Source organism: Oncorhynchus keta, chromosome 1 (genome assembly GCF_023373465.1).
Source record: "Oncorhynchus keta strain PuntledgeMale-10-30-2019 chromosome 1, Oket_V2, whole genome shotgun sequence".
Classification (NCBI taxonomy): domain Eukaryota; kingdom Metazoa; phylum Chordata; class Actinopteri; order Salmoniformes; family Salmonidae; genus Oncorhynchus; species Oncorhynchus keta.
Window position 1 is genome coordinate 95,407,666 of NC_068421.1, and position 26,604 is coordinate 95,434,269.

Here is a 26,604-nt window from a genome sequence, read left to right on the forward strand (position 1 = left end):
CAAACATTATGCAAAGACTCAACGGTCATCTTATTGGTTAAAAATAACCCCATTCACAATGATGACTGGTGGTTTAGGCTCTAATGGAGACTCAGCACAGTATTCCTCTCTGACTGAAGTGAATGCTCTGTCTGTGACAGATAGATAGACTTTGCCCTGTAGTTAGGATAATCACACGGGTGTTTGTCTCCATAGAGACTAATGTTCCTCTTATGTGTTGAATGAGAACGTTCCGGTGTTGCCCTGCCAAGCTGCCAACACCCTAAACCACTGTTTGTCTGCTTGCTTTCATGAATCAGGACTTGTTATAGAAATATAGACAACAGGGGACGATGTTTGGTTTGATATTTTATATGTGTCTTTCTAAACACCAAACCCATTGCAGTGACTTTCTAACCTTTATAGATAGTAGGTTTTAGTATCATAACTGAGTTTAAAAAAAATAAAAGACACAATGCAAATGTTTTTATTTCAATTATTAAATCATTTCTTACTTTACCGTAATAGATTTCTATTGAAATGGGCAACAAACAACAAAAAAAAAATATTTTTCAAGAGAGACTTTTGCTAGGACTGTCTGGGAGTGGTCTGAGTGGGAAGGGGGGGAAAGCTAGCTGTTATTGGCAGAGAGGTTTGGAACTGTCGATATTATTGGTCTATGAATCAATTTACTGCCTGGTGACGTCGCCATGGATACTCCCGAGACTCCCGCCCTCATGCAGACCTGCTGATTAGAAGGTCCAGTGTAGATTGTATTTTCAACCAGCAACTGTCAGGAAATAACACTGATTAAAAAAATAAAAATAAAAGCTGTGGTACAATATGAGATAAAACACAGATAAATGAAACAAACTGAATTCTGACTGCACGAGGCCTTTAAATGTCAAACCATTGGTTGTCTGGTTGTCATGGTATCTGGACAGTAAATCATGAACACTTCCTTGACTGAGTAGCCTCTCTGCGCTGTGTCCTGGCTGGAGGAGGTTGTATAGCCTCTTTCTCAGGCAAGCGAGACTAAGGGTTATACTGTAGCGTTACTGAATGTTGTTTTAATGGAATGGTGTTGTTGGACACACACTCTTTTCATCAGTAGTGGCACGTTCTGACGGATAACGTCTCTCTCAGTCTCACACAATAACAGACACTCACACACACGCTCACATCACCCTTCTCAGTACCACTGCGTGTGTGACAGCCACAACGTTCTCTGTGTTGTGTCTAGACTTACACAGGCTCCATTCTGGTGGCAGTGAACCCGTACCAGCTGCTGCCTCTCTATACTACAGAGCAGGTGCATCTGTACACGGACCGCCGGCTGGGAGAGCTGCCGCCACACGTGTTCGCCATCGCAGACAGCTGCTTCTTCAACATGAGACGCAACAAGAAGGACCAGTGCTGTGTCATCAGGTCGGAGAGGGGGGAGAGGGAGGGAGGGAGGGAGGGAGGGAGGAAGGGGGGAGGGAGGGGGAGAGGGAGGAGGAGAGGAGGGAGAGGGAGGGAGGGGGAGAGGGAGGGAGGGAGGGAGGGAGGGAGGGAGGGGGAGGGGAGGGAGGGGAGGGGGGGGAGGGAGGGGGAGGGAGGAGGAGGGAGGGAGAGGGAGGGAGAGGGGGAGGGGAGGAGGGGAGGAGGGAGGGAGAGGGGGAGAGGGAGGGAGAGGTGAGGGAGGGAGGAAGGAAGGGGAAGGAAGGGGAAGGAAGGAAGGAAGGAAGGGGGAAGGAAGGAAGGAAGGAAGGAAGGGGGAGAGGAGGGAGAGGAGGGAGAGGGAGGAGAGGAAGGGGGGTGAGAGGGGAGGAGAGAGTGTGAGAGGGAGGAGAGGGAGGAGAGGAAGGGGGTGAGAGGGGGAGGAGAGGGAGGGGGGAGAGAGGGAGGAGAGAGGAGGGGGGAGGGCCAGGAGGTTGTACACATACATCATCAGTTCAACGTCTAGATTTGGTGGGGTTGTCAACTCACTTGATTTCAACGTGAAATCAATAACAAAAACACGTAACATGTCATTGGGTTCAAAGGTCAACCAGTGGCGGTTTTAGCAGGTCGATCTTGTTGGGGGGGGGGGGACAACAACAAAGAAGGATCCAAAGCCTCTGCACAACGTAAATACTAAACAACACACTCTGTAACGGTGACAAACTGTCAGCGTCCCAACAGAACTGCCTCACTCAAGAAAACCTTTGTATGCAGCTTTATTAACTCAATGATATATGTATATATATTTGTTTACATGGTTTGCAAGCTGATATGTGACACGTATGCCAAAATAACATGCAATAAAGCCCCCCACACAAAAAAAATACATATTTATAATCTGCCCCACCTGCCCTGAATTTTTTAAAATTCAACCTTTATTTAACCAGGTAGTTGAGAATGACGGGTCGCCACTGAAAACAATATTGACTTTTTAATAAAAAATAAAAAATGCAATCAGTTTTCAACATCGATTCAAACGTCATCATATTGATTTTCTTTGGAGGAAAATCAAAGTGGAAACAACTTTTTGATTCAACACGTTTATTTTGTGTTGCCCCTGTGTGTTTGGGGGGGGGGGGTAACTAGGTTTGAGAAATCCAGGACCATACACCATGATAAAATCAACTAGAAGAGTACATTTAGATTGTAAAAGCCTTTAAAAAAAAACAATGTTTCCTGTGTGTTTCAGTGGCGAGTCTGGAGCTGGAAAGACCGAGAGCACCAAGTTGATGCTGCAGTTCCTAGCTGCTGTCAGCGGACAGCACTCCTGGATAGAACAGCAGATTCTGGAGGCTAACCCTATACTGGAGGGTAAAGGCTTTGGGGCGTAAAGAGCATTTCATTTGATTTGATTCATGCGTTTCATCAGGCTAGGATCTTGTTGCACCTGAATAATCAATGAATGTGATTTCAATCTGTTCTCCCTGTGGACCCTTTTATAATGACATTTTTATTTTATTCACTACCTTACAAACATATTTTAACTTCTGCTTATTCTTTCAGCCTTTGGTAATGCCAAAACCATCCGCAATGACAATTCCAGTCGTTTTGGGAAGTACATAGACATTAACTTCACTAAGGGCGGGGCCATCGAAGGGGCTAAGATAGAACAGTACCTCTTGGAGAAGTCTCGCGTCTGCAGACAGGTATAGGATTTACATCCATACATACATTTACATCCATGAGAGAATGTCAATAAATATGTGTTACAATTAAAGGGGTGTGACAATTAAAGGGGGTGTTACAATTAAAGGGGTGTTACAATTAAAGGGGTGTGACAATTAAAGGGGTGTGACAATTAAAGGGGGTGTTACAATTAAAGGGGTGTTACAATAAAGGGGGTGTTACAATTAAAGGGGGTGTTACAGTTAAAGGGGGTGTTACAATTAAAGGGGTGTGACAATTAAAGGGGTGTGACAATTAAAGGGGTGTTTGTTCGTCAGGCCCCTGAGGAGAGGAACTACCACATCTTCTACTGTATGTTGATGGGGATGCCAGCTGAACAGAAGAAGATCCTGTCTCTAGGCAACGCCTCCGAGTACAACTACCTCACCATGGTAACAACACAGACATATACACAGAGTGGACAAAACATTAAGAACACCTGCCCTTTCCATGACACAGACTGACCAGGTGAATCCAAGCGAAAGCTACGATCCCTTATTGATGTCACTTGTTAAATCCACTTCAATCAGTGTAGATGAAGGGGAGGAGACAGGTTAAAGAAGGATTTTAAAATTGTGAGACAATTGAGACATGAACTGTGTGTGTGTGTGCCATTCAGAGGGTGAACGGGCAAGACAAAATATTGAAGTGTCTTTGAACGAGGTATGGTAGTAGGTGCCAGGCACTGGTTGGTGTCAAGAACTGCAACGCTGCTGGGTTTTTCCACACACAACAGTTTCCCTGTGTGTATCAAGAATGGTCCTCCACCCAAAGGACATCCAGACAACCTGACACAACTGTGGGAAACGTTGGAGTCAACATGGGACAACACAATATTAGGAAGGTGTTCTTAATGTTTGGTATACTCAGTGTATATGCTAATAGTTTGTATTTACATGTATTGTGTTTATGGACCTCATTGGTACTACTACCAACACCTGGGATAGTGCGCGCTAACCAAGGTTGCCAGGTGCACGGTGTTTCCTCCGACACATTGGTGCGGCTGGCTTCCGGGTTGGGATGCGCGCTGTGTTAACGAAGCAGTGCGGCTTGGTTGGGTTGTGTATCGGAGGACGCATTACTTTCAACCTTCGTCTCTCCCGAGCCCGTACGGGAGTTATAGCGATGAGACAAGATAGTAGCTACTAAAACAATTGGATACCACCGAAATTGGGGAGAAAAAGGGGGGTAAAATTCACACCAAAAAAATAAATAAAGATTAAATAAAAATGAACAGTGCTTCTGTATGAGTTGTGAACGGATAATTGTTCATTGATGTAAATGGGGACCAGATCCAAAATGCATCTGTATCATCCTTGTTCTGAGCCTGGTTGTTGTCCTTCTGCGTTGTCAGGGTAACTGCACCAGTTGCGATGGGCGTGATGACATTAAGGAGTACGCCCACTTCCGCTCGGCCATGAAGATCCTGATGTTCTCTGAGAATGACTCCTGGGAGATCAACAAACTGCTGGCCGCCATGCTGCACCTGGGAAACGTCCACTTTGAAGGTCGGGATCAGGGAGGAGAGGTTTATATGTCTGAAGGTCGGGATCAGGGAGGAGAGGTTTATATGTCTGAAGGTCGGGATCAGGGAGGAGAGGTTTATATGTCTGAAGGTCAGGATATGTCTGAAGGTGAAGGTTTATATGTCTGACGGTCAGGATCAGGGAGAGGAGAGGTTTATATGTCTGAAGGTCAGGATCAGGAGGATCAGGGAGGAGAGGTTTATATGTCTGAAGGTCGGGATCAGGGAGGAGAGGTTTATATGTCTGAAGGTCAGGATCAGGGAGGAGAGGTTTATATGTCTGAAGGTCAGGATCAGGGAGGAGGAGGAGAGGTTTATATGTCTGAAGGTCAGGATCAGGGGGGAGGAGAGGTTTATATGTCTGAAGGTCAGGATCAGGGAGGAGAGGTTTATATGTCTGAAGGTCGGGATCAGGGAGGAGGTTTATATGTCTGAAGGTTTTTATATGTCTGAAGGTCAGGATCAGGGAGGAGAGGTTTATATGTCTGAAGGTCGGGATCAGGGAGGAGAGGTTTATATGTCTGAAAGTCGGGATCAGGGAGGAGAGGTTTATATGTCTGAAGGTCAGGATCAGGGGAGGGAGAGGTTTATATGTCTGAAGGTCAGGATCAGGGAGAGAGGTTTATATGTCTGAGGTTTATATATGTCTGAAGATCGGGATCAGAAGGAGAGGAGAGGTTTATATGTCTGAAGGTCAGGACCAGGGAGGAGAGGTTTATATGTCTGAAGGTCAGGATCAGGGAGGAGAGGTTTATATGTCTGAAGGTCAGGATCAGGGAGGAGAGGAGAGGTTTATATGTCTGAAGGTCAGGATCAGAGAGGAGAGGAGAGGTTTATATGTCTGAAGGTCAGGATCAGGGAGGAGAGGTTTATATGTCTGAAGGTCGGGATCAGGGAGGAGAGGTTTATATGTCTGAAGGTCGGGATCAGGGAGGAGAGGTTTATATGTCTGAAGGTCAGGATCAGGGAGGAGAGGAGAGGTTTATATGTCTGAAGGTCAGGATCAGGGAGGAGAGGAGAGGTTTATATGTCTGAGGGTCAGGATCAGGGAGGAGAGGTTTATATGTCTGAAGATCAGGATCATGAAGGAGAGGAGAGGTTTATATGTCTGAAGGTCAGGATCAGGGAGGAGAGGTTTATATGTCTGAAGGTCAGGATCAGGGAGGAGAGGTTTATATGTCTGAAGGTCAGGATCAGGGAGGAGAGGAGAGGTTTATATGTCTGAAGGTCAGGATCAGAGAGGAGAGGAGAGGTTTATATGTCTGAAGGTCAGGATCAGAGAGAGAGGTTTATATGTCTGAAGGTCAGGATCAGGGAGGAGAGCTTTATATGTCTGAAGGTCAGGATCAGGGAGGAGAGGAGAGGTTTATATGTCTGAAGGTCAGGATCAGGGAGGAGAGGTTTATATGTCTGAAGGTCAGGATCAGAGAGGAGAGGAGAGGTTTATATGTCTGAAGGTCAGGATCAGAGAGGAGAGGAGAGGTTTATATGTCTGAGGGTCAGGATCAGGGAGGAGAGGTTTATATGTCTGAAGGTCGGGATCATGAAGGAGAGGAGAGGTTTATATGTCTGAAGGTCAGGATCAGGGAGGAGAGGTTTATATGTCTGAAGGTCAGGATCAGGGAGGAGAGGTTTATATGTCTGAAGGTCAGGATCAGAGAGGAGAGGTGTATATGTCTGAAGGTCAGGATCAGAGAGGAGAGGAGAGGTTTATATGTCTGAAGGTCAGGATCAGGGAGGAGAGGAGAGGTTTATATGTCTGAAGGTCAGGATTTGGGAGGGAGGAGAGGTTTATTTGTCTGAAAGTCAGGATCAGGGAGGAGAGGAGAGGTTCATATGTCTGAAGATCAGGATCAGGAGAAGAGGTTTATATGTCTGAAGGTCAGGATCAGGGAGGAGAGGTTTATATGTCTGAAGGTCGGGATCAGAGAGGAGAGGTTTATATGTCTGAAGGTCATAATCAGAGAGGAGAGGAGAGGTTTATATGTCTGAAGGTCAGGATCAGAGAGGAGAGGTTTATATGACTGAGGGTCAGGATCAGGGAGGAGAGGTTTATATGTCTGAAGGTCAGGATCAGGAAGGAGAGGAGAGGTTTATATGTCTGAAGGTCAGGATCAGGGAGGAGAGGTTTATATGTCTGAAGGTCAGGATCAGGGAGGAGAGGTTTATATGTCTGAAGGTCAGGATCAGGGAGGAGAGGAGAGGTTTATATGTCTGAAGGTCAGGATCAGAGAGGAGAGGTTTATATGACTGAGGGTCAGGATCAGGGAGGAGAGGTTTATGTCTGAAGGTCGGGATCAGGAAGGAGAGGAGAGGTTTATATGTCTGAAGGTCGGGATCAGGGAGGAGAGGTTTATATGTCTGAAGGTCAGGATCAGGGAGGAGGGGTTTATATGTCTGAAGGTCAGGATCAGGGAGAGAGAGGTTTATATGTCTGACGGTCGGGATCAGGGAGGGAGGAGAGGTTTATATGTCTGAAGGTCAGGATCAGGGAGGAGAGGTTTATATGTCTGAAGGTCGGGATCAGGGAGAGACGTTTATGTCTGAAGGTCGGGATCAGAGAGGAGAGGTTTATATGTCTGAAGGTCAGGATCAGGGAGGAGAGGAGAGGTTTATATGTCTGAAGGTCAGGATCAGGAAGGAGAGGAGAGGTTTATATGTCTGAAGGTCAGGATCAGAGGAGAGGAGAGGTTTATATGTCTGAAGGTCAGGATCAGGTAGGAGAGTTTATATGTCTGAAGGTCAGGATCAGGGAGGAGAGGAGAGGTTTATATGTCTGAAGGTCAGGATCAGAGAGGAGAGGTTTATATGTCTGAAGGTCAGGATCAGAGAGAGAGAGGTTTATATGTCTGACGGTCTGAAGCTTTATATGTCAAGGTCAGGATCAGGGAGGAGAGGAGAGGTTTATATGTCTGAAGGTCAGGATCAGGGAGGAGTGGTTTATATGTCTGAAGGTCAGGATCAGGGAGGAGAGGTTTATATGTCTGAAGGTCAGGATCAGGGAGGAGAGGTTATATGTCTGAAGGTCAGGATCAGGGAGGAGAGGTTTATATGTCTGAAGGTCAGGATCAGGGAGAGAGGAGAGGTTTATATGTCTGAAGGTCAGGATCAGGGAGGGGAGGAGAGGTTTATATGTCTGAAGGTCAGGATCAGGGAGGAGAGGTTTATATGTCTAAAAGTCGGGATCAGGGAGGAGAGAGGTTTATATGTCTGAAGGTCAGGATCAGGGAGGAGAGGAGAGGTTTATATGTCTGAAGGTCAGGATCAGGGAGGAGAGGAGAGGTTTATATGTCTGAGGGTCAGGATCAGGAGGAGAGGTTTATATGTCTGAAGATCGGGATCATGAAGGAGAGGAGAGGTTTATATGTCTGAAGGTCAGGATCAGGGAGGAGAGGTTTATATGTCTGAAGGTCAGGATCAGGGAGGAGAGGTTTATATGTCTGAAGGTCAGGATCAGGGAGGAGAGGAGAGGTTTATATGTCTGAAGGTCAGGATCAGAGAGGAGAGGTTTATATGTCTGAAGGTCAGGATCAGAGAGGAGAGGTTTATATGTCTGAAGGTCAGGATCAGGGAGGAGAGGTTTATATGTCTGAAGGTCAGGATCAGGGAGGAGAGGAGAGGTTTATATGTCTGAAGGTCAGGATCAGGGAGGAGAGGTTTATATGTCTGAAGGTCAGGATCAGGGAGGAGAGGTTTATATGTCTGAAGGTCAGGATCAGGGAGGAGAGGTTTATATGTCTGAAGGTCAGGATTAGAGAGGAGAGAGAGGAGGTTTATATGTCTGAAGGTCAGGATCAGAGAGGAGAGGAGAGGTTTATATGTCTGAGGGTCAGGTCAGGAGAGGTTTATATGTCTGAAGGTCGGGATCATGAAGGAGAGGAGAGGTTTATATGTCTGAAGGTCAGGATCAGGGAGGAGAGGTTTATATGTCTGAAGGTCAGGATCAGGGAGGAGAGGTTTATATGTCTGAAGGTCAGGATCAGAGAGAAGAGGTGTATATGTCTGAAGGTCAGGATCAGAGAGGAGAGGAGAGGTTTATATGTCTGAAGGTCAGGATCAGGGAGGAGAGGAGAGGTTCATATGTCTGAAGATCAGGATCAGGGAGAAGAGGTTTATATGTCTGAAGGTCAGGATCAGGAGGAGAGGTTTATATGTCTGAAGGTCGGGATCAGAGAGGAGAGGTTTATATGTCTGAAGGTCAGGATCAGGGAGTAGAGGTTTATATGTCTGAAGGTCAGGATCAGAGAGGAGAGGTTTATATGTCTGAAGGTCAGGATCAGAGAGGAGAGGAGAGGTTTATATGTCTGAAGGTCAGGATCAGAGAGGAGAGGTTTATATGACTGAGGGTCAGGATCAGGGAGGAGAGGTTTATATGTCTGAAGGTCGGGATCAGGAAGGAGAGGAGAGGTTTATATGTCTGAAGGTCAGGATCAGGGAGGAGAGGTTTATATGTCTGAAGGTCAGGATCAGGGAGGATAGGTTTATATGTCAAAAGGTCAGGATCAGGGAGGAGAGGAGAGGTTTATATGTCTGACGGTCAGGATCAGGGAGGAGGAGAGGTTTATATGTCTGAAGGTCAGGATCAGGGAGGAGAGGTTTATATGTCTGAAGGTCGGGATCAGGGAGGAGACGTTTATATGTCTGAAGGTCGGGATCAGAGAGGAGAGGTTTATATGTCTGACGGTCAGGATCAGGGAGGAGAGGAGAGGTTTATATGTCTGACGGTCGGGATCAGGGAGGGGAGGAGAGGTTTATATGTCTGAAAGTCAGGATCAGAGAGGAGAGGTTTATATGTCTGAAGGTCAGGATCAGAGAGGAGAGGTTTATATGTCTGAAGATCAGGATCAGGGAGGAGAGGTGTATATGTCTGAAGGTCAGGATCAGGGAGGAGAGGAGAGGTTTATATGTCTGAAGGTCAGGATCAGGGAGGAGAGGTTTATATGTCTGAAGGTCAGGATCAGGGAGGAGAGGTTTATATGTCTGAAGGTCAGGATCAGGGAGGAGAGGTTTATATGTCTGAAGGTCAGGATCAGGGAGGAGAGGTTTATATGTCTGAAGGTCAGGATCAGGGAGGAGAGGTTTATATGTCTGAAGGTCAGGATCAGGGAGGAGAGGTTTATATGTCTGAAGGTCAGGATCAGGGAGGAGAGGTTTATATGTCTGAAGAACGGGATCAGGGAGGAGAGGAGAGGTTTATATGTCTGACGGTCAGGATCAGGGAGGAGGAGAGGTTTATATGTCTGAATCAGGTCTGAAAGGATCAGGGAGGAGAGGTTTATATGTCTGAAGGTCAGGATCAGGGAGGAGAGGAGAGGTTTATATGTCTGAAGGTCAGGATCAGGGAGGAGAGGAGAGGTTTATATGTCTGAGGGTCAGGATCAGGGAGGAGAGGTTTATATGTCTGAAGATCGGGATCATGAAGGAGAGGAGAGGTTTATATGTCTGAAGGTCAGGATCAGGGAGGAGAGGTTTATATGTCTGAAGGTCAGGATCAGGGAGGAGAGGTTTATATGTCTGAAGGTCAGGATCAGGGAGGAGAGGAGAGGTTTATATGTCTGAAGGTCAGGATCAGAGAGGAGAGGTTTATATGTCTGAAGGTCAGGATTAGAGAGGAGAGGTTTATATGTCTGACGGTCGGGATCAGGGAGGAGAGCTTTATATGTCTGAAGGTCAGGATCAGGGAGGAGAGGAGAGGTTTTATGTCTGAAGGTCAGGATCAGGGAGGAGAGGTTTATATGTCTGAAGGTCAGGATCAGGGAGGAGAGGAGAGGTTATATGTCTGAAGATCAGGATCAGGGAGAAGAGGTTTATATGTCTGAAGGTCAGGATCAGGGAGGAGAGGTTTATATGTCTGAAGGTCGGGATCAGAGAGGAGAGGTTTATACGTCTGAAGGTCAGGATCAGGTTTATATGTCTGAAGGTCAGGATCAGAGAGGAGAGGTTTATATGTCTGAAGGTCAGGATCAGAGAGGAGAGAGGGTTTATATGTCTGAAGGTCAGGATCAGAGAGAGGTTTATATGACTGAGGGTCAGGATCAGGGAGGAGAGGTTTATATGTCTGAAGGTCAGGATCAGGAAGGAGAGGAGAGGTTTATATGTCTGAAGGTCAGGATCAGGGAGAGGGTTTATATGTCTGAAGGTCAGGATCAGGGAGGAGAGGTTTATATGTCTGAAGGTCAGGATCAGGGAGGAGAGGAGAGGTTTATATGTCTGAAGGTCAGGATCAGAGAGGAGAGGTTTATATGACTGAGGGTCAGGATCAGGGAGGAGAGGTTTACATGTCTGAAGGTCGGGATCAGGAAGGAGAGGAGAGGTTTATATGTCTGAAGGTCGGGATCAGGGAGGAGAGGTTTATATGTCTGAAGGTCAGGATCAGGGAGGAGGGGTTTATATGTCTGAAGGTCAGGATCAGGGAGAAGAGGAGGGTTTATATGTCTGACGGTCGGGATCAGGGAGGGGAGGAGAGGTTTATATGTCTGAAGGTCAGGATCAGGGAGGAGAGGTTTATATGTCTGAAGGTCGGGATCAGGGAGGAGACGTTTATGTCTGAAGGTCGGGATCAGAGAGGAGAGGTTTATATGTCTGAAGGTCAGGATCAGGGAGGAGAGGAGAGGTTTATATGTCTGAAGGTCAGGATCAGGAAGGAGAGGAGAGGTTTATATGTCTGAAGGTCAGGATCAGAGAGGAGAGGAGAGGTTTATATGTCTGAAGGTCAGGATCAGGTAGGAGAGGTTTATATGTCTGAAGGTCAGGATCAGGGAGGAGAGGAGAGGTTTATATGTCTGAAGGTCAGGATCAGAGAGGAGAGGTTTATATGTCTGAAGGTCAGGATCAGAGAGGAGAGGTTTATATGTCTGACGGATCAGGAGAGAGCTTTATATGTCTGAAGGTCAGGATCAGGGAGAGAGAGAGGTTTATATGTCTGAAGGTCAGGATCAGGGAGGAGTGGTTTATATGTCTGAAGGTCAGGATCAGGGAGGAGAGGTTTATATGTCTGAAGGTCAGGATCAGGGAGGAGAGGTTTATATGTCTGAAGGTCGGGATCAGAGAGGAGAGGTTTATATGTCTGAAGGTCAGGATCAGGGAGGAGAGGAGAGGTTTATATGTCTGACGGTCGGGATCAGGGAGGGGAGGAGAGGTTTATATGTCTGAAGGTCAGGATCAGGGAGGAGAGGTTTATATGTCTGAAGGTCGGGATCAGGGAGGAGAGGTTTATATGTCTGAAGGTCAGGATCAGGGAGGAGAGGAGAGGTTTATATGTCTGAAGGTCAGGATCAGGGAGGAGAGGAGAGGTTTATATGTCTGAGGTCAGGATCAGGGAGGAGAGGTTTATATGTCTGAAGATCGGGATCAGGAGGAGAGAGAGGTTTATATGTCTGAAGGTCAGGATCAGGGAGGAGAGGTTTATATGTCTGAAGGTCAGGATCAGGGAGGAGAGGTTTATATGTCTGAAGGTCAGGATCAGGGAGGAGAGGAGAGGTTTATATGTCTGAAGGTCAGGATCAGAGAGGAGAGGTTTATATGTCTGAAGGTCAGGATTAGAGAGGAGAGGTTTATATGTCTGACGGTCGGGATCAGGGAGGAGAGCTTTATATGTCTGAAGGTCAGGATCAGGGAGGAGAGGAGAGGTTTATATGTCTGAAGGTCAGGATCAGGGAGGAGAGGTTTATATGTCTGAAGGTCAGGATCAGGGAGGAGAGGTTATATGTCTGAAGGTCAGGATCAGGGAGGAGAGGTTTATATGTCTGAAGGTCAGGATCAGAGAGGAGAGGAGAGGTTTATATGTCTGAAGGTCAGGATCAGAGAAGAGAGGAGAGGTTTATATGTCTGAGGGTCAGGATCAGGGAGGAGAGGTTTATATGTCTGAAGGTCGGGATCATGAAGGAGAGGAGAGGTTTATATGTCTGAAGGTCAGGATCAGGGAGGAGAGGTTTATATGTCTGAAGGTCAGGATCAGGGAGGAGAGGTTTATATGTCTGAAGGTCAGGATCAGAGAGGAGAGGTGTATATGTCTGAAGGTCAGGATCAGAGAGGAGAGGAGAGGTTTATATGTCTGAAGGTCAGGATCAGGGAGGAGAGGAGAGGTTCATATGTCTGAAGATCAGGATCAGGGAGAAGAGGTTTATATGTCTGAAGGTCAGGATCAGGGAGGAGAGGTTTATATGTCTGAAGGTCGGGATCAGAGAGGAGAGGTTTATATGTCTGAAGGTCAGGATCAGGGAGGAGAGGTTTATATGTCTGAAGGTCAGGATCAGAGAGGAGAGGTTTATATGTCTGAAGGTCAGGATCAGAGAGGAGAGGAGAGGTTTATATGTCTGAAGGTCAGGATCAGAGAGGAGAGGTTTATATGACTGAGGGTCAGGATCAGGGAGGAGAGGTTTATATGTCTGAAGGTCGGGATCAGGAAGGAGAGGAGAGGTTTATATGTCTGAAGGTCAGGATCAGGGAGGAGAGGTTTATATGTCTGAAGGTCAGGATCAGGGAGGAGAGGTTTATATGTCTGAAGGTCAGGATCAGGGAGGAGAGGAGAGGTTTATATGTCTGACGGTCGGGATCAGGGAGGGGAGGAGAGGTTTATATGTCTGAAGGTCAGGATCAGGGAGGAGAGGTTTATATGTCTGAAGGTCGGGATCAGGGAGGAGACGTTTATATGTCTGAAGGTCGGGATCAGAGAGGAGAGGTTTATATGTCTGACGGTCAGGATCAGGGAGGAGAGGAGAGGTTTATATGTCTGACGGTCGGGATCAGGGAGGGGAGGAGAGGTTTATATGTCTGAAGGTCAGGATCAGGGAGGAGAGGTTTATATGTCTGAAGGTCGGGATCAGGGAGGAGAGGTTTATATGTCTGAAAGTCGGGATCAGGGAGGAGAGGTTTATATGTCTGAAGGTCAGGATCAGGAGGAGAGGAGAGGTTTATATGTCTGAAGGTCAGGATCAAGGAGGAGAGGAGAGGTTTATATGTCTGAAGGTCAGGATCAGGGAGGAGAGGTTTATATGTCTGAAGGTCAGGATCAGGGAGGAGAGGTTATATGTCTGAAGGTCAGGATCAGGGAGGAGAGGTTTATATGTCTGAAGGTCAGGATCAGGGAGGAGAGGTTTATATGTCTGAAGGTCGGGATCAGGGAGGAGAGGTTTATATGTCTGAAGGTCAGGATCAGGGAGGAGAGGTTTATATGTCTGAAGGTCAGGATCAGGGAGGAGAGGAGAGGTTTATATGTCTGAAGGTCGGGATCAGGGAGGGGAGGAGAGGTTTATATGTCTGAAGGTCAGGATCAGGGAGGAGAGGTTTATATGTCTGAAGGTCGGGATCAGGGAGGAGAGGTTTATATGTCTGAAGGTCAGGATCAGGGAGGAGAGGAGAGGTTTATATGTCTGAAGGTCAGGATCAGGGGAGAGGAGAGGTTTATATGTCTGAGGGTCAGGATCAGGGAGGAGAGGTTTATATGTCTGAAGATCGGGAGGAGAGGAGAGGTTTATATGTCTGAAGGTCAGGATCAGGGAGGAGAGGTTTATATGTCTGAAGGTCAGGATCAGAGAGAGAGGTTTATATGTCTGAAGGTCAGGATCAGGGAGGAGAGAGAGGTTTATATGTCTGAAGGTCAGGATCAGAGAGGAGAGGTTTATATGTCTGAAGGTCAGGATCAGAGAGGAGAGAGAGGTTTATATGTCTGAAGGTCTGAAGGTCAGGATCAGGGAGGAGAGGAGAGGTTTATATGTCTGAAGGTCAGGATCAGGGAGGAGAGGTTTATATGTCTGAAGGTCAGGATCAGGGAGGAGAGGAGAGGTTCATATGTCTGAAGATCAGGAGGAGAAGAGGTTTATATGTCTGAAGGTCAGGATCAGGGAGGAGAGGTTTATATGTCTGAAGGTCGGGATCAGAGAGGAGAGGTTTATATGTCTGAAGGTCAGGATCAGGGAGGAGAGGTTTATATGACTGAGGGTCAGGATCAGAGAGGAGAGGTTTATATGTCTGAAGGTCAGGATCAGAGAGGAGAGGAGAGGTTTATATGTCTGAAGGTCAGGATCAGAGAGGAGAGGTTTATATGACTGAGGGTCAGGATCAGGGAGGAGAGGTTTATATGTCTGAAGGTCGGGATCAGGAAGGAGAGGAGAGGTTTATATGTCTGAAGGTCAGGATCAGGGAGGAGAGGTTTATATGTCTGAAGGTCAGGATCAGGGAGGAGAGGTTTATATGTCTGAAGGTCAGGATCAGGGAGGAGAGGAGAGGTTTATATGTCTGAAGGTCAGGATCAGGGAGGAGAGGAGAGGTTTATATGTCTGAAGGTCAGGATCAGGTAGGAGAGGTTTATATGTCTGAAGGTCAGGATCAGGGAGGAGAGGAGAGGTTTATATGTCTGAAGGTCAGGATCAGAGAGGAGAGGTTTATATGTCTGAAGGTCAGGATCAGGGGAGGGTTTATATGTCTGACGGTTTATATGTCTGAAGGTCAGGATCAGGGAGGAGGAGAGGTTTATATGTCTGAAGGTCAGGATCAGGGAGGAGTGGTTTATATGTCTGAAGGTCAGGATCAGGAGGAGGGTTTATATGTCTGAAGGTCAGGAGGGAGGAGAGGTTTATATGTCTGAAGGTCAGGATCAGGGAGGAGAGGTTTATATGTCTGAAGGTCAGGATCAGGGAGGAGAGGAGAGGTTTATATGTCTGAAGGTCGGGATCAGGTCAGGAGGAGAGGTTTATATGTCTGAAGGTCAGGGAGGAGAGGTTTATATGTCTGAAGGTCAGGAGGAGAGGGTTTATATGTCTGAAGGTCAGGATCAGGGAGGAGAGGAGAGGTTTATATGTCTGAAGGTCAGGATCAGGGAGGAGAGGTTTATATGTCTGAAGGTCAGGATCAGGAAGGAGAGGAGAGGTTTATATGTCTGAAGGTCAGGATCAGGGAGGAGAGGTTTATATGTCTGAAGGTCAGGATTTATATGTCTGAAGGTCAGGATCAGGGAGGAGAGGAGAGGTTTATATGTCTGAAGGTCAGGATCAGAGAGGAGAGGTTTATATGTCTGAAGGTCAGGATCAGAGAGGAGAGGTTTATATGTCTGAAGGTCGGGATCAGGGAGGAGAGCTTTATATGTCTGAAGGTCAGGATCAGGAGGAGAGGAGAGGTTTATATGTCTGAAGGTCAGGATCAGGGAGGAGAGGTTTATATGTCTGAAGGTCAGGATCAGGGAGGAGAGGTTATATGTCTGAAGGTCAGGATCAGGGAGGAGAGGTTTATATGTCTGAAGGTCAGGATCAGGAGAGGAGAGGTTTATATGTCTGAAGGTCAGGATTTATATGTCTGAAGGTCAGGATCAGAAGGAGAGGAGAGGTTTATATGTCTGAAGGGTCAGGATCAGGAGGAGAGGTTTATATGTCTGAAGGTCGGGATCAGAGGAGAGGAGAGGTTTATATGTCTGAAGGTCAGGATCAGGGAGGAGAGGTTTATATGTCTGAAGGTCAGGATCAGGGAGGAGAGGTTTATATGTCTGAAGGTCAGGATCAGAAGGAGAGGAGAGGTTTATATGTCTGAAGGTCAGGATCAGGAGGAGAGGTTTATATGTCTGAAGGTCAGGAGGAGAGGTTTATATGTCTGAAGGTCAGGATCAGAGAGAAGAGGTGTATATGTCTGAAGGTCAGGATCAGAGAGGAGAGGTTTATATGTCTGAAGGTCAGGATCAGGGAGGAGAGGAGAGGTTTGTCTGATATCAGTTTATATGTCTGAAGGTCAGGATCAGGGAGGAGAGGTTTATATGTCTGAAGGTCGGGATCAGAGAGGAGAGGTTTATATGTCTGAAGGTCAGGATCAGGGAGGAGAGGTTTATATGTCTGAAGGTCAGGATCAGAGAGGAGAGGTTTATATGTCTGAAGGTCAGGATCAGGAGGAGAGGAGAGGTTTATATGTCTGAAGGTCAGGATCAGAGAGGAGAGGTTTATATGTCTGAGGGTCAGGATCAGGGAGGAGAGGTTTATATGTCTGAAGGTCAGGATCAGGAAGGAGAGGAGAGGTTTATATGTCTGAAGGTCAGGATCAGGGAGGAGAGGTTTATATGTCTGAAGGTCAGGATCAGGGAGGAGAGGTTTATATGTCAAAAGGTCAGGATCAGGGAGGAGGGAGAGGTTTATATGTCTGAAGGTCAGGATCAGGGAGGAGGAGGAGAGTTTATATGTCTGAAGGTCAGGATCAGGGAGGAGAGGTTTATATGTCTGAAGGTCAGGATCAGGGAGGAGAGGTTTATATGTCTGAAGGTCGGGAGGATTTAGTCTGAAGGGATCAGGGAGGAGAGAGAGGTTTATATGTCTGAAGGTCAGGATCAGAGAGGAGAGGGATCAGGGAGGTTTATATGTCTGAAGGTCAGGATCAGGGAGAGGAGAGGTTTATATGTCAGGATTTAGGAAGAGGATCAGGGAGAGGTTTATATGTCTGAAGGTCAGGATCAGGGAGGAGAGGTTTATATGTCTGAAGGTCAGGATCAGGGAGAGGTTTATATGTCTGAAGGTTTATATGTCTGAAGGTCAGGATCAGGGAGGAGAGGAGAGGTTTATATGTCTGAAGGTCAGGATCAGGGAGGAGAGAGGTTTATATGTCTGAAGGTCAGGATCAGGAGGAGAGGTTTATATGTCTGAAGGTCAGGATCAGGGAGGAGAGGTTTATATGTCTGAAGGTCAGGGATCTGAAGGTCAGGATCAGAGAGGAGAGGTTTATATGTCTGAAGGTCAGGATCAGGAGGAGAGGTTTATATGTCTGAAGGTCAGGATCAGGGGAGGGAGGTTTATATGTCTGAAGGTCAGGATCAGGGAGAGAGGAGAGGTTTATATGTCTGAAGGTCAGGATCAGGGAGGAGAGGTTTATATGTCTGAAGGTCAGGATCAGGGAGGAGAGGTTTATATGTCTGAAGGTCAGGATCAGGGAGGAGAGGTTTATATGTCTGAAGGTCAGGATCAGGGAGGAGAGGTTTATATGTCTGAAGGTCAGGATCAGAGAGGAGAGGAGAGGTTTATATGTCTGAAGGTCAGGATCAGAGAGGAGAGGAGAGGTTTATATGTCTGAGGGTCAGGATCAGGGAGGAGAGGTTTATATGTCTGAAGGTCGGGATCATGAAGGAGAGGAGAGGTTTATATGTCTGAAGGTCAGGATCAGGGAGGAGAGGTTTATATGTCTGAAGGTCAGGATCAGGGAGGAGAGGTTTATATGTCTGAAGGTCAGGATCAGAGAGGAGAGGTTTATATGTCTGAAGGTCAGGATCAGAGAGGAGAGGAGAGGTTTATATGTCTGAAGGTCAGGATCAGGGAGGAGAGGAGAGGTTTATATGTCTGAAGATCAGGATCAGGGAGAAGAGGTTTATATGTCTGAAGGTCAGGATCAGGGAGAGGTTTATATGTCTGAAGGTCGGGATCAGAGAGGAGAGGTTTATATGTCTGAAGGTCAGGATCAGGGAGGAGAGGTTTATATGTCTGAAGGTCAGGATCAGAGAGGAGTTTATATGTCTGAAGGTCAGGATCAGAGAGGAGAGGAGAGGTTTATATGTCTGAAGGTCAGGATCAGAGAGGAGAGGTTTATATGTCTGAAGGTCAGGATCAGGGAGGAGAGGTTTATATGTCTGAAGGTCAGGATCAGGAAGGAGAGGTTTATATGTCTGAAGGTCAGGATCAGGGAGGAGAGGTTTATATGTCTGAAGGTCAGGATTTTATATGTCTGAAGGTCAGGATCAGGGAGGAGAGGAGAGGTTTATATGTCTGAAGGTCAGGATCAGGAGGGAGGAGAGGTTTATATGTCTGAAGGTCAGGATCAGGGAGGAGAGGTTTATATGTCTGAAGGTCAGGATCAGGGAGGAGAGGTTTATATGTCTGAAGGTCGTCAGAGAGGAGAGGTTTATATGTCTGAAGGTCAGGATCAGGGAGGAGAGGAGAGGTTTATATGTCTGAAGGTCAGGATCAGGGAGGGAGAGGTTTATATGTCTGAAGGTCAGGATCTTTATATGTCTGAAGGTCGGGATCAGGGAGGAGAGGTTTATATGTCTGAAAGTCGGGAGGGAGGAGAGGTTTATATGTCTGAAGGTCAGGATCAGGGAGGAGAGGAGAGGTTTATATGTCTGAAGGTCAGGATCAGGAGAGGAGAGGTTTATATGTCTGAAGGTCAGGATCAGGGAGGAGAGGTTTATATGTCTGAAGGTCAGGATCAGGGAGGAGAGGTTTATATGTCTGAAGGTCAGGATCAGGGAGGAGAGGTTTATATGTCTGAAGGTCAGGATCAGGGAGGAGAGGTTTATATGTCTGAAGGTCAGGATCAGGGAGGAGAGGTTTATATGTCTGAAGGTTTATATGTCTGAAGGTCAGGATCAGGGAGGAGAGGTTTATATGTCTGAAGGTCAGGATCATGAAGGAGAGGAGAGGTTTATATGTCTGAAGGTCAGGATCAGGGAGGAGAGGTTTATATGTCTGAAGGTCAGGATCAGGGAGGAGAGGTTTATTTATATGTCTGAAGGTCAGGATCAGGGAGGAGAGGTTTAGTCTGAGTTTTTATATGTCTGAAGGTCAGGATCAGGAGGAGAGGTTTATATGTCTGAAGGATCAGGGATTTATATGTCTGAAGGTCAGGATCAGGGAGGAGAGGTTTATATGTCTGAAGGTCAGGATCAGGGAGGAGAGGTTTATATGTTTAAGGTCAGGATCAGGGAGGAGAGGTATGTCTGAAGGTCAGGATCAGAGAGGAGAGGAGAGGTTTATATGTCTGAAGGTCAGGATCAGAGGAGGAGAGGTTTATATGTCTGAAGGTCAGGATCAGGGAGGTTTATATGTCTGAGGTCGGGATCATGAGGAGAGGAGAGGTTTATATGTCTGAAGGTCAGGATCAGGGAGGAGAGGTTTATATGTCTGAAGGTCAGGATCAGGGAGAGGTTCAGAGTCTGAGGGATTATATGTCTGAAGGTCAGGATCAGGAGGAGAGGAGAGGTTTATATGTCTGAAGGTCAGGTCAGGGAGGAGAGGAGAGGTTTATATGTCTGAAGGTCAGGATCAGAGAGGAGAGGTTTATATGTCTGAAGGTCAGGATCAGAGAGGAGAGGAGAGGTTTATATGTCTGAAGGTCAGGATCAGAGAGGAGAGGTTTATATGTCTGAAGGTCAGGATCAGAGAGGAGAGGTTTATATGTCTGAAGGTCAGGATCAGGGAGGAGAGGAGAGGTTTATATGTCTGAAGGTCAGGATCAGGGAGGAGAGGTTTATATGTCTGAAGGTCAGGATCAGGGGAGGTTTATATGAGGTCAGGATCAGGGAGGAGAGGAGAGGTTTATATGTCTGAAGGTCAGGATCAGGGAGGGAGGAGAGTTTATATGTCTGAAGGTCAGGATCAGGGAGGAGAGGTTTATATGTCTGAAGGTCGGGATCAGGGAGAGGTTTATATGTCTGAAGGTCAGGATCAGAGAGGAGAGGTTTATATGTCTGAAGGTCAGGATCAGGGAGGAGAGGATATGTCTGAAGGTCGGGAGGGAGGGGAGGAGAGGTTTATATGTCTGAAGGTCAGGATCAGGGAGGAGAGGTTTATATGTCTGAAGGTCAGGATCAGGGAGGAGAGGTTTATATGTCTGAAGGGGAGGAGAGGTTTATATGTCTGAAGGTCAGGATCAGGGAGGAGAGGAGGTTTATATGTCTGAAGGTCAGGATCAGGGAGGAGAGGTTTATATGTCTGAAGGTCAGGATCAGGGAGGAGAGGTTTATATGTCTGAAGGTCAGGATCAGAGAGGAGAGGAGAGGTTTATATGTCTGAAGGTCAGGATCAGAGAGGAGAGGTTTATATGTCTGAAGGTCAGGATCAGGAGGAGAGGAGAGGTTTATATGTCTGAAGGTCAGGATCAGGGAGGAGAGGAGAGGTTTATATGTCTGAAGGTCAGGATCAGGAGGAGGAGAGGTTTATATGTCTGAAGGTCAGGATCAGAGAGGAGGAGAGGTTTATATGTCTGAAGGTCAGGATCAGGGAGGAGAGGAGAGGTTTATATGTCTGAAGGTCAGGATCAGGGAGGAGAGGTTTATATGTCTGAAGGTCAGGAATCAGGGAGGAGAGGTTTATATGTCTGAAGGTCAGGATCAGGGAGGAGAGGAGAGTTTATATGTCTGAAGATCAGGATCAGAGAGGAGAGGTTTATATGTCTGAAGGTCAGGATCAGGGAGGAGAGGTTTATATGTCTGAAGGTCAGGATCAGGGAGGAGAGGAGAGGTTTATATGTCTGAAGGTCAGGATCAGGGAGGAGGGAGAGGTTTATATGTCTGAAGGTCAGGATCAGGGAGGAGAGAGAGGTTTATATGTCTGAAGGTCAGGATCAGGGAGAGGAGAGGTTTATATGTCTGAAGGTCAGGATCAGGGAGGAGAGGTTTATATGTCTGAAGGTCAGGATCAGGGAGGAGAGGTTTATATGTCTGAAGGTCAGGATCAGAGAGGAGAGGTTTATATGTCTGAAGGTCGGGATCAGGGAGGAGAGGTTTATATGTCTGAAGGTCAGGATCAGGGAGGAGAGGAGAGGTTTATATGTCTGAAGGTCAGGATCAGTGAGGAGAGGAGAGGTTTATATGTCTGAAGGTCAGGATCAGGGAGGAGAGGTTTATATGTCTGAAGATCAGGATCAGAGAGGAGAGGTTTATATGTCTGAAGGTCAGGATCAGGGAGGAGAGGAGAGGTTTATATGTCTGAAGGTCCGGATCAGGGAGGAGAGGTTTATATGTCTGAAGGTCAGGATCAGGGAGGAGAGGTTTATATGTCTGAAGGTCAGGATCAGAGAGGAGAGGTTTATATGTCTGAAGGTCAGGATCAGAGAGCAGAGGAGAGGTTTATATGTCTGAGGGTCAGGATCAGGGAGGAGAGGAGAGGTTTATATGTCTGAAGGTCAGGATCAGGGAGGAGAGGTTTATATGTCTGAAGGTCAGGATCAGGGAGGAGAGGTTTATATGTCTGAAGGTCAGGATCAGAGAGGAGAGGTTTATATGTCTGAAGGTCAGGATCAGAGAGGAGAGGAGAGGTTTATATGTCTGAAGGTCAGGATCAGGGAGGAGAGGAGAGGTTTATATGTCTGAAGGTCAGGATCAGGGAGGAGAGGAGAGGTTTATATGTCTGAAGGTCAGGATCAGGGAGGAGAGGTTTATATGTCTGAAGGTCAGGATCAGGGAGGAGAGGTTTATATGTCTGAAGGTCAGGATCAGGGAGGAGAGAGAGGTTTATATGTCTGAAGGTCAGGATCAGGGAGGAGAGGTTTATATGTCTGAAGGTCAGGATCAGGGAGGAGAGGTTTATATGTCTGAAGGTCAGGATCAGAGAGGAGAGGTTTATATGTCTGAAGGTCGGGATCAGGGAGGAGAGGTTATATGTCTGAAGGTCAGGATCACAGAGGAGAGAGAGGTTTATATGTCTGAAGGTCAGGATCAGGGAGGAGAGGTTTATATGTCTGAAGGTCAGGATCAGGGAGGAGAGGTTTATATGTCTGAAGGTCAGGATCAGGGAGGAGAGGTTTATATGTCTGAAGGTCAGGATCAGGGAGGAGAGGTTTATATGTCTGAAAGTCAGGATCAGGGAGGAGAGGAGAGGTTTATATGTCTGAAGGTCAGGATCAGAGAGCAGAGGAGAGGTTTATATGTCTGAAGGTCAGGATCAGAGAGGAGAGAGGTTTATATGTCTGAAGGTCAGGATCAGGGAGGAGAGGAGAGGTTTATATGTCTGAAGGTCAGGATCAGGGAGGAGAGGTTTATATGTCTGAAGGTCAGGATCAGGGAGGAGAGGTTTATATGTCTGAAGGTCAGGATCAGGGAGGAGAGGAGAGGTTTATATGTCTGAAGGTCAGGATCAGGGAGGAGGGAGAGGTTTATATGTCTGAAGGTCAGGATCAGGGAGGAGAGGTTTATATGTCTGAAGGTCACCATCAGAGGAGGAGAGGTTTATATGTCTGAAGGTCAGGATCAGGGAGGAGAGGTTTATATGTCTGAAGGTCAGGATCAGGGAGGAGAGGTTTATATGTCTGAAGGTCAGGATCAGGGAGGAGAGGAGAGGTTTATATGTCTGAAGGTCAGGATCAGGGAGGAGAGGTTTATATGTCTGAAGGTCAGGATCAGGGAGGAGAGGTTTATATGTCTGAAGGTCAGGATCAGAGAGGAGAGGTTTATATGTCTGAAGGTCTGGATCAGAGAGGAGAGGAGAGGTTTATATGTCTGAAGGTCAGGATCAGAGAGGAGAGGTTTATATGTCTGAAGGTCAGGATCAGGGAGGAGAGGAGAGGTTTATATGTCTGAAGGTCAGGATCAGGGAGGAGAGGTTTATATGTCTGAAGGTCAGGATCAGGGAGGGAGAGGTTTATATGTCTGAAGGTCAGGGATCAGAGGAGAGAGAGGTTTATATGTCTGAAGGTCAGGATCAGGGAGGAGAGGAGAGGTTTATATGTCTGAAGGTCAGGATCAGGGAGGAGAGGTTTATATGTCTGAAGGTCAGGAGGGAGGAGAGGTTTATATGTCTGAAGGTCAGGATCAGGGAGAGAGAGGTTTATATGTCTGAAGGTCAGGATCAGAGAGGAGAGGTTTATATGTCTGAAGGTCAGGATCAGGGAGGAGAGGTTTATATGTCTGAAGGTCAGGATCAGGGAGAGGAGAGGTTTATATGTCTGAAGGTCAGGATCAGGGAGGAGAGGAGAGGTTTATATGTCTGAAGGTCAGGATCAGGGAGGAGAGGTTTATATGTCTGAAGGTCAGGATCAGGGAGGAGAGGAGAGGTTTATATGTCTGAAGGTCAGGATCAGGGAGGAGAGGTTTATATGTCTGAAGGTCAGGATCAGGGAGGAGAGGTTTATATGTCTGAAGATCAGGATCAGAGAGGAGAGGTTTATATGTCTGAAGGTCAGGATCAGAGAGGAGAGGTTTATATGTCTGAAGGTCAGGATCAGAGGAGGAGAGGTTTATATGTCTGAAGGTCAGGATCAGGGAGGAGAGGAGAGGTTTATATGTCTGAAGGTCAGGATCAGGGAGGAGAGGAGAGGTTTATATGTCTGAAGGTCAGGATCAGGGAGGAGAGGAGAGGTTTATATGTCTGAAAGTCAGGATCAGAGAGGAGAGGTTTATATGTCTGAAGGTCAGGATCAGGGAGGAGAGGAGAGGTTTATATGTCTGAAGGTCAGGATCAGAGAGAGAGGTTTATATGTCTGAAGGTCAGGATCAGAGGAGAGGTTTATATGTCTGAAGGTCAGGATCAGGGAGGAGAGGTTTTATATGTCTGAAGGTCAGGATTTTATATGTCTGATCAGATCAGAGAGGAGGTCTGAAGGTCAGGATCAGGAGGAGAGGAGGTTTATATGTCTGAAGGTCAGGATCAGGGAGGAGAGGAGAGGTTTATATGTCTGAAGGTCAGGATCAGGGAGGAGAGGTTTATATGTCTGAAAGTCAGGATCAGAGAGGAGAGGTTTATATGTCTGAAGGTCAGGATCAGGAGAGGAGAGGTTTATATGTCTGAAGGTCAGGATCAGAGAGGAGAGGAGAGGTTTATATGTCTGAAGGTCAGGATCAGGAGAGAGAGAGAGTTTATATGTCTGAAGGTCAGGATGAGGGTCAGGATCAGGGAGGAGAGGTTTATATGTCTGAAGGTCAGGATCAGAGAGGAGAGGTTTATATGTCTGAAGGTCAGGATCAGAGAGGAGAGGTTTATATGTCTGAAGGTCAGGATCAGAGAGGAGAGGTTTATATGTCTGAAGGTCAGGATCAGAGAGGAGAGGAGAGGTTTATATGTCTGAAGGTCAGGATCAGGAGGAGAGGAGAGGTTTATATGTCTGAAGGTCAGGATCAGGGAGGAGAGGAGAGGTTTATATGTCTGAAGGTCAGGATCAGGGAGGAGAGGAGAGGTTTATATGTCTGAAGGTCAGGATCAGGGAGGAGAGGTTTATATGTCTGAAGGTCAGGATCAGGGAGGAGAGGTTTATATGTCTGAAGGTCAGGATCAGAGAGTAGAGGTTTATATGTCTGAAGGTCAGGATCAGGGAGGAGAGGTTTATATGTCTGAAGGTCAGGATCAGAGGAGGAGAGTTTTATATGTCTGAAGGTCAGGATCAGGGAGGAGAGGTTTATATGTCTGAAGGTCAGGATCAGGGAGGAGAGGTTTATATGTCTGAAGGTCAGATCAGGGAGAGAGGTTTATATGTCTGAAGGTCAGGATCAGGGAGGAGAGGTTTATATGTCTGAAGGTCAGGATCAGGGAGAGGAGAGGTTTATATGTCTGAAGGTCAGGATCAGAGAGGAGAGGAGAGGTTTATATGTCTGAAGGTCGGGATCAGGAGGAGAGGAGAGGTTTATATGTCTGAAGGTCAGGGAGGAGAGGAGAGGTTTATATGTCTGAAGGTCAGGATCAGGGAGGAGAGGTTTATATGTCTGAAGGTCAGGATCAGAGAGGAGAGGTTTATATGTCTGAAGGTCAGGATCAGGAGGAGGAGAGGAGAGGTTTATATGTCTGAAGGTCAGGATCAGAGAGGAGAGGTTTATATGTCTGAAGGTCAGGATCAGGGAGGAGGTTTATATGTCTGAAGGTCAGGATCAGAGAGGAGAGTTTATATGTCTGAAGATCAGGATCAGAGGAGAGGTTTATATGTCTGAAGGTCAGGATCAGGAGGAGAGGTTTATATGTCTGAAGGTCAGGATCAGGGAGGAGAGGAGGTTTATATGTCTGAAGGTCAGGATCAGGGAGGAGAGATTTATATGTCTGAAGGTCAGGATCAGGGAGGAGAGGAGAGGTGTTATGTCTGAAGAAGTCAGGATCAGGGAGGAGAGGTTTATATGTCTGAAGGTCAGGATCAGAGAGGAGAGGAGAGGTTTATATGTCTGAAGATCAGGATCAGGGAGGAGAGGTTTATATGTCTGAAGGTCGGATCAGGTTTATATGTCTGAAGATCAGGGAGAGGAGAGGTTTATATGTCTGAAGGTCAGGATCAGGAGAGGGAGAGGTTTATATGTCTGAAGATCAGGATCAGGGAGGAGAGGTTTATATGTCTGAAGAGGAGGTCTGAGGAGAGGTTTATATGTCTGAAGAGAGGTTTATATGTCAGGTCAGGATCAGGGAGGAGAGGTTTATATGTCTGAAGGTCAGGAACAGAGAGGAGAGGTTTATATGTCTGAAGGTCAGGATCAGGGAGGAGAGGTTTATATGTCTGAAGGTCAGGATCAGAGAGGAGAGGTTTATATGTCTGAAGGTCGGGATCAGGGAGGAGAGGAGAGGTTTATATGTCTGAAGGTCGGGATCAGGGAGGAGAGGAGAGGTTTATATGTCTGAAGGTCAGGATCAGGGAGGAGAGGTTTATATGTCTAGGTTTGGGACTTCATCCCAGCCCCTCTCTCCTGGTCCAGGATTGGGACTTTACCCTTAACCCTCTCTCCTGGTCTGGTATTGGGACTTTACCCCAGCCCCTCTCTCCTGGTCCAGGATTGGGACTTTACCCCAGCCCCTCTCTCCTGGTCTAGTATTGGGACTTTACCCCAACCCCTCTCTCCTGGTCTAGGATTGGGACTTTACCCTTAACCCCTCATCTCTTCTTGGACCTACTACTATAATAAGGTTTAGAAGGAGGTGATAAAAACAGGAGGTGAGGAATCACGGAAAGACAAATTGAGATAGAGCCGTGGTTTGGGGCTGTTGGAGAGGAAGACATTTTTTTGCATGTCAAATCCATTGGTCTGTTGAAGTACCTGCTGTAACTGACTTCCGTATCTTTGATCCTTCCAGCCACCATTTTGAATAATCTGGAGAGCTGTGACGTCATGACGTCACATCATTTCAACATGGCAGTCAAACTTCTGGAGGTGAGCCTGTCACTAGCCTCAATCCCAGCCTGTCACTAGCCTCAATCCCAGCCTGTCACTAGCCTCAATCCCAGCCTGTCACTAGCCTCAATCCCAGCCTGTTACGGGCCTCAGTCCCAGCCTGTCACTAGCCTCAATCCCAGCCTGTCACTAGCCT

General features: G+C 46.9%; 1 protein-coding gene and 1 long non-coding RNA gene across 5 annotated transcripts in view; both read left to right on the forward strand.

Annotated features, from left to right (window-relative positions):
- Nucleotides 1-26,604, forward strand: part of LOC118376826 (unconventional myosin-VIIa-like) — a 109,296-nt gene that overhangs the window by 7,637 nt on the left and 75,055 nt on the right. Inside the window, exons 5-10 of the mRNA XM_052467409.1 lie at nt 1,223-1,407; nt 2,654-2,775; nt 2,968-3,110; nt 3,408-3,521; nt 4,484-4,637; nt 26,371-26,447. Coding sequence (XP_052323369.1) covers nt 1,223-1,407; nt 2,654-2,775; nt 2,968-3,110; nt 3,408-3,521; nt 4,484-4,637; nt 26,371-26,447 — 795 coding nt within the window. The remainder of the gene's footprint in view (nt 1-1,222; nt 1,408-2,653; nt 2,776-2,967; nt 3,111-3,407; nt 3,522-4,483; nt 4,638-26,370; nt 26,448-26,604) is intronic.
- LOC127908644 (uncharacterized) lies at nt 5,171-24,926 on the forward strand. Of its 4 annotated transcripts, XR_008067878.1 has the most exons (6): nt 5,374-5,711; nt 7,972-8,197; nt 12,206-12,656; nt 14,470-14,880; nt 22,212-22,252; nt 24,864-24,926. It is a non-coding gene; the product is annotated as an uncharacterized LOC127908644 (long non-coding RNA). The 4 variants fall into 4 exon arrangements; XR_008067877.1 differs by lacking the exons at nt 14,470-14,880; nt 22,212-22,252; nt 24,864-24,926 and adding an exon at nt 5,171-5,181 and having other exon boundaries at nt 5,574-5,711; nt 12,206-13,341; XR_008067879.1 differs by lacking the exons at nt 14,470-14,880; nt 22,212-22,252; nt 24,864-24,926 and adding an exon at nt 13,417-13,541 and having other exon boundaries at nt 12,206-12,846.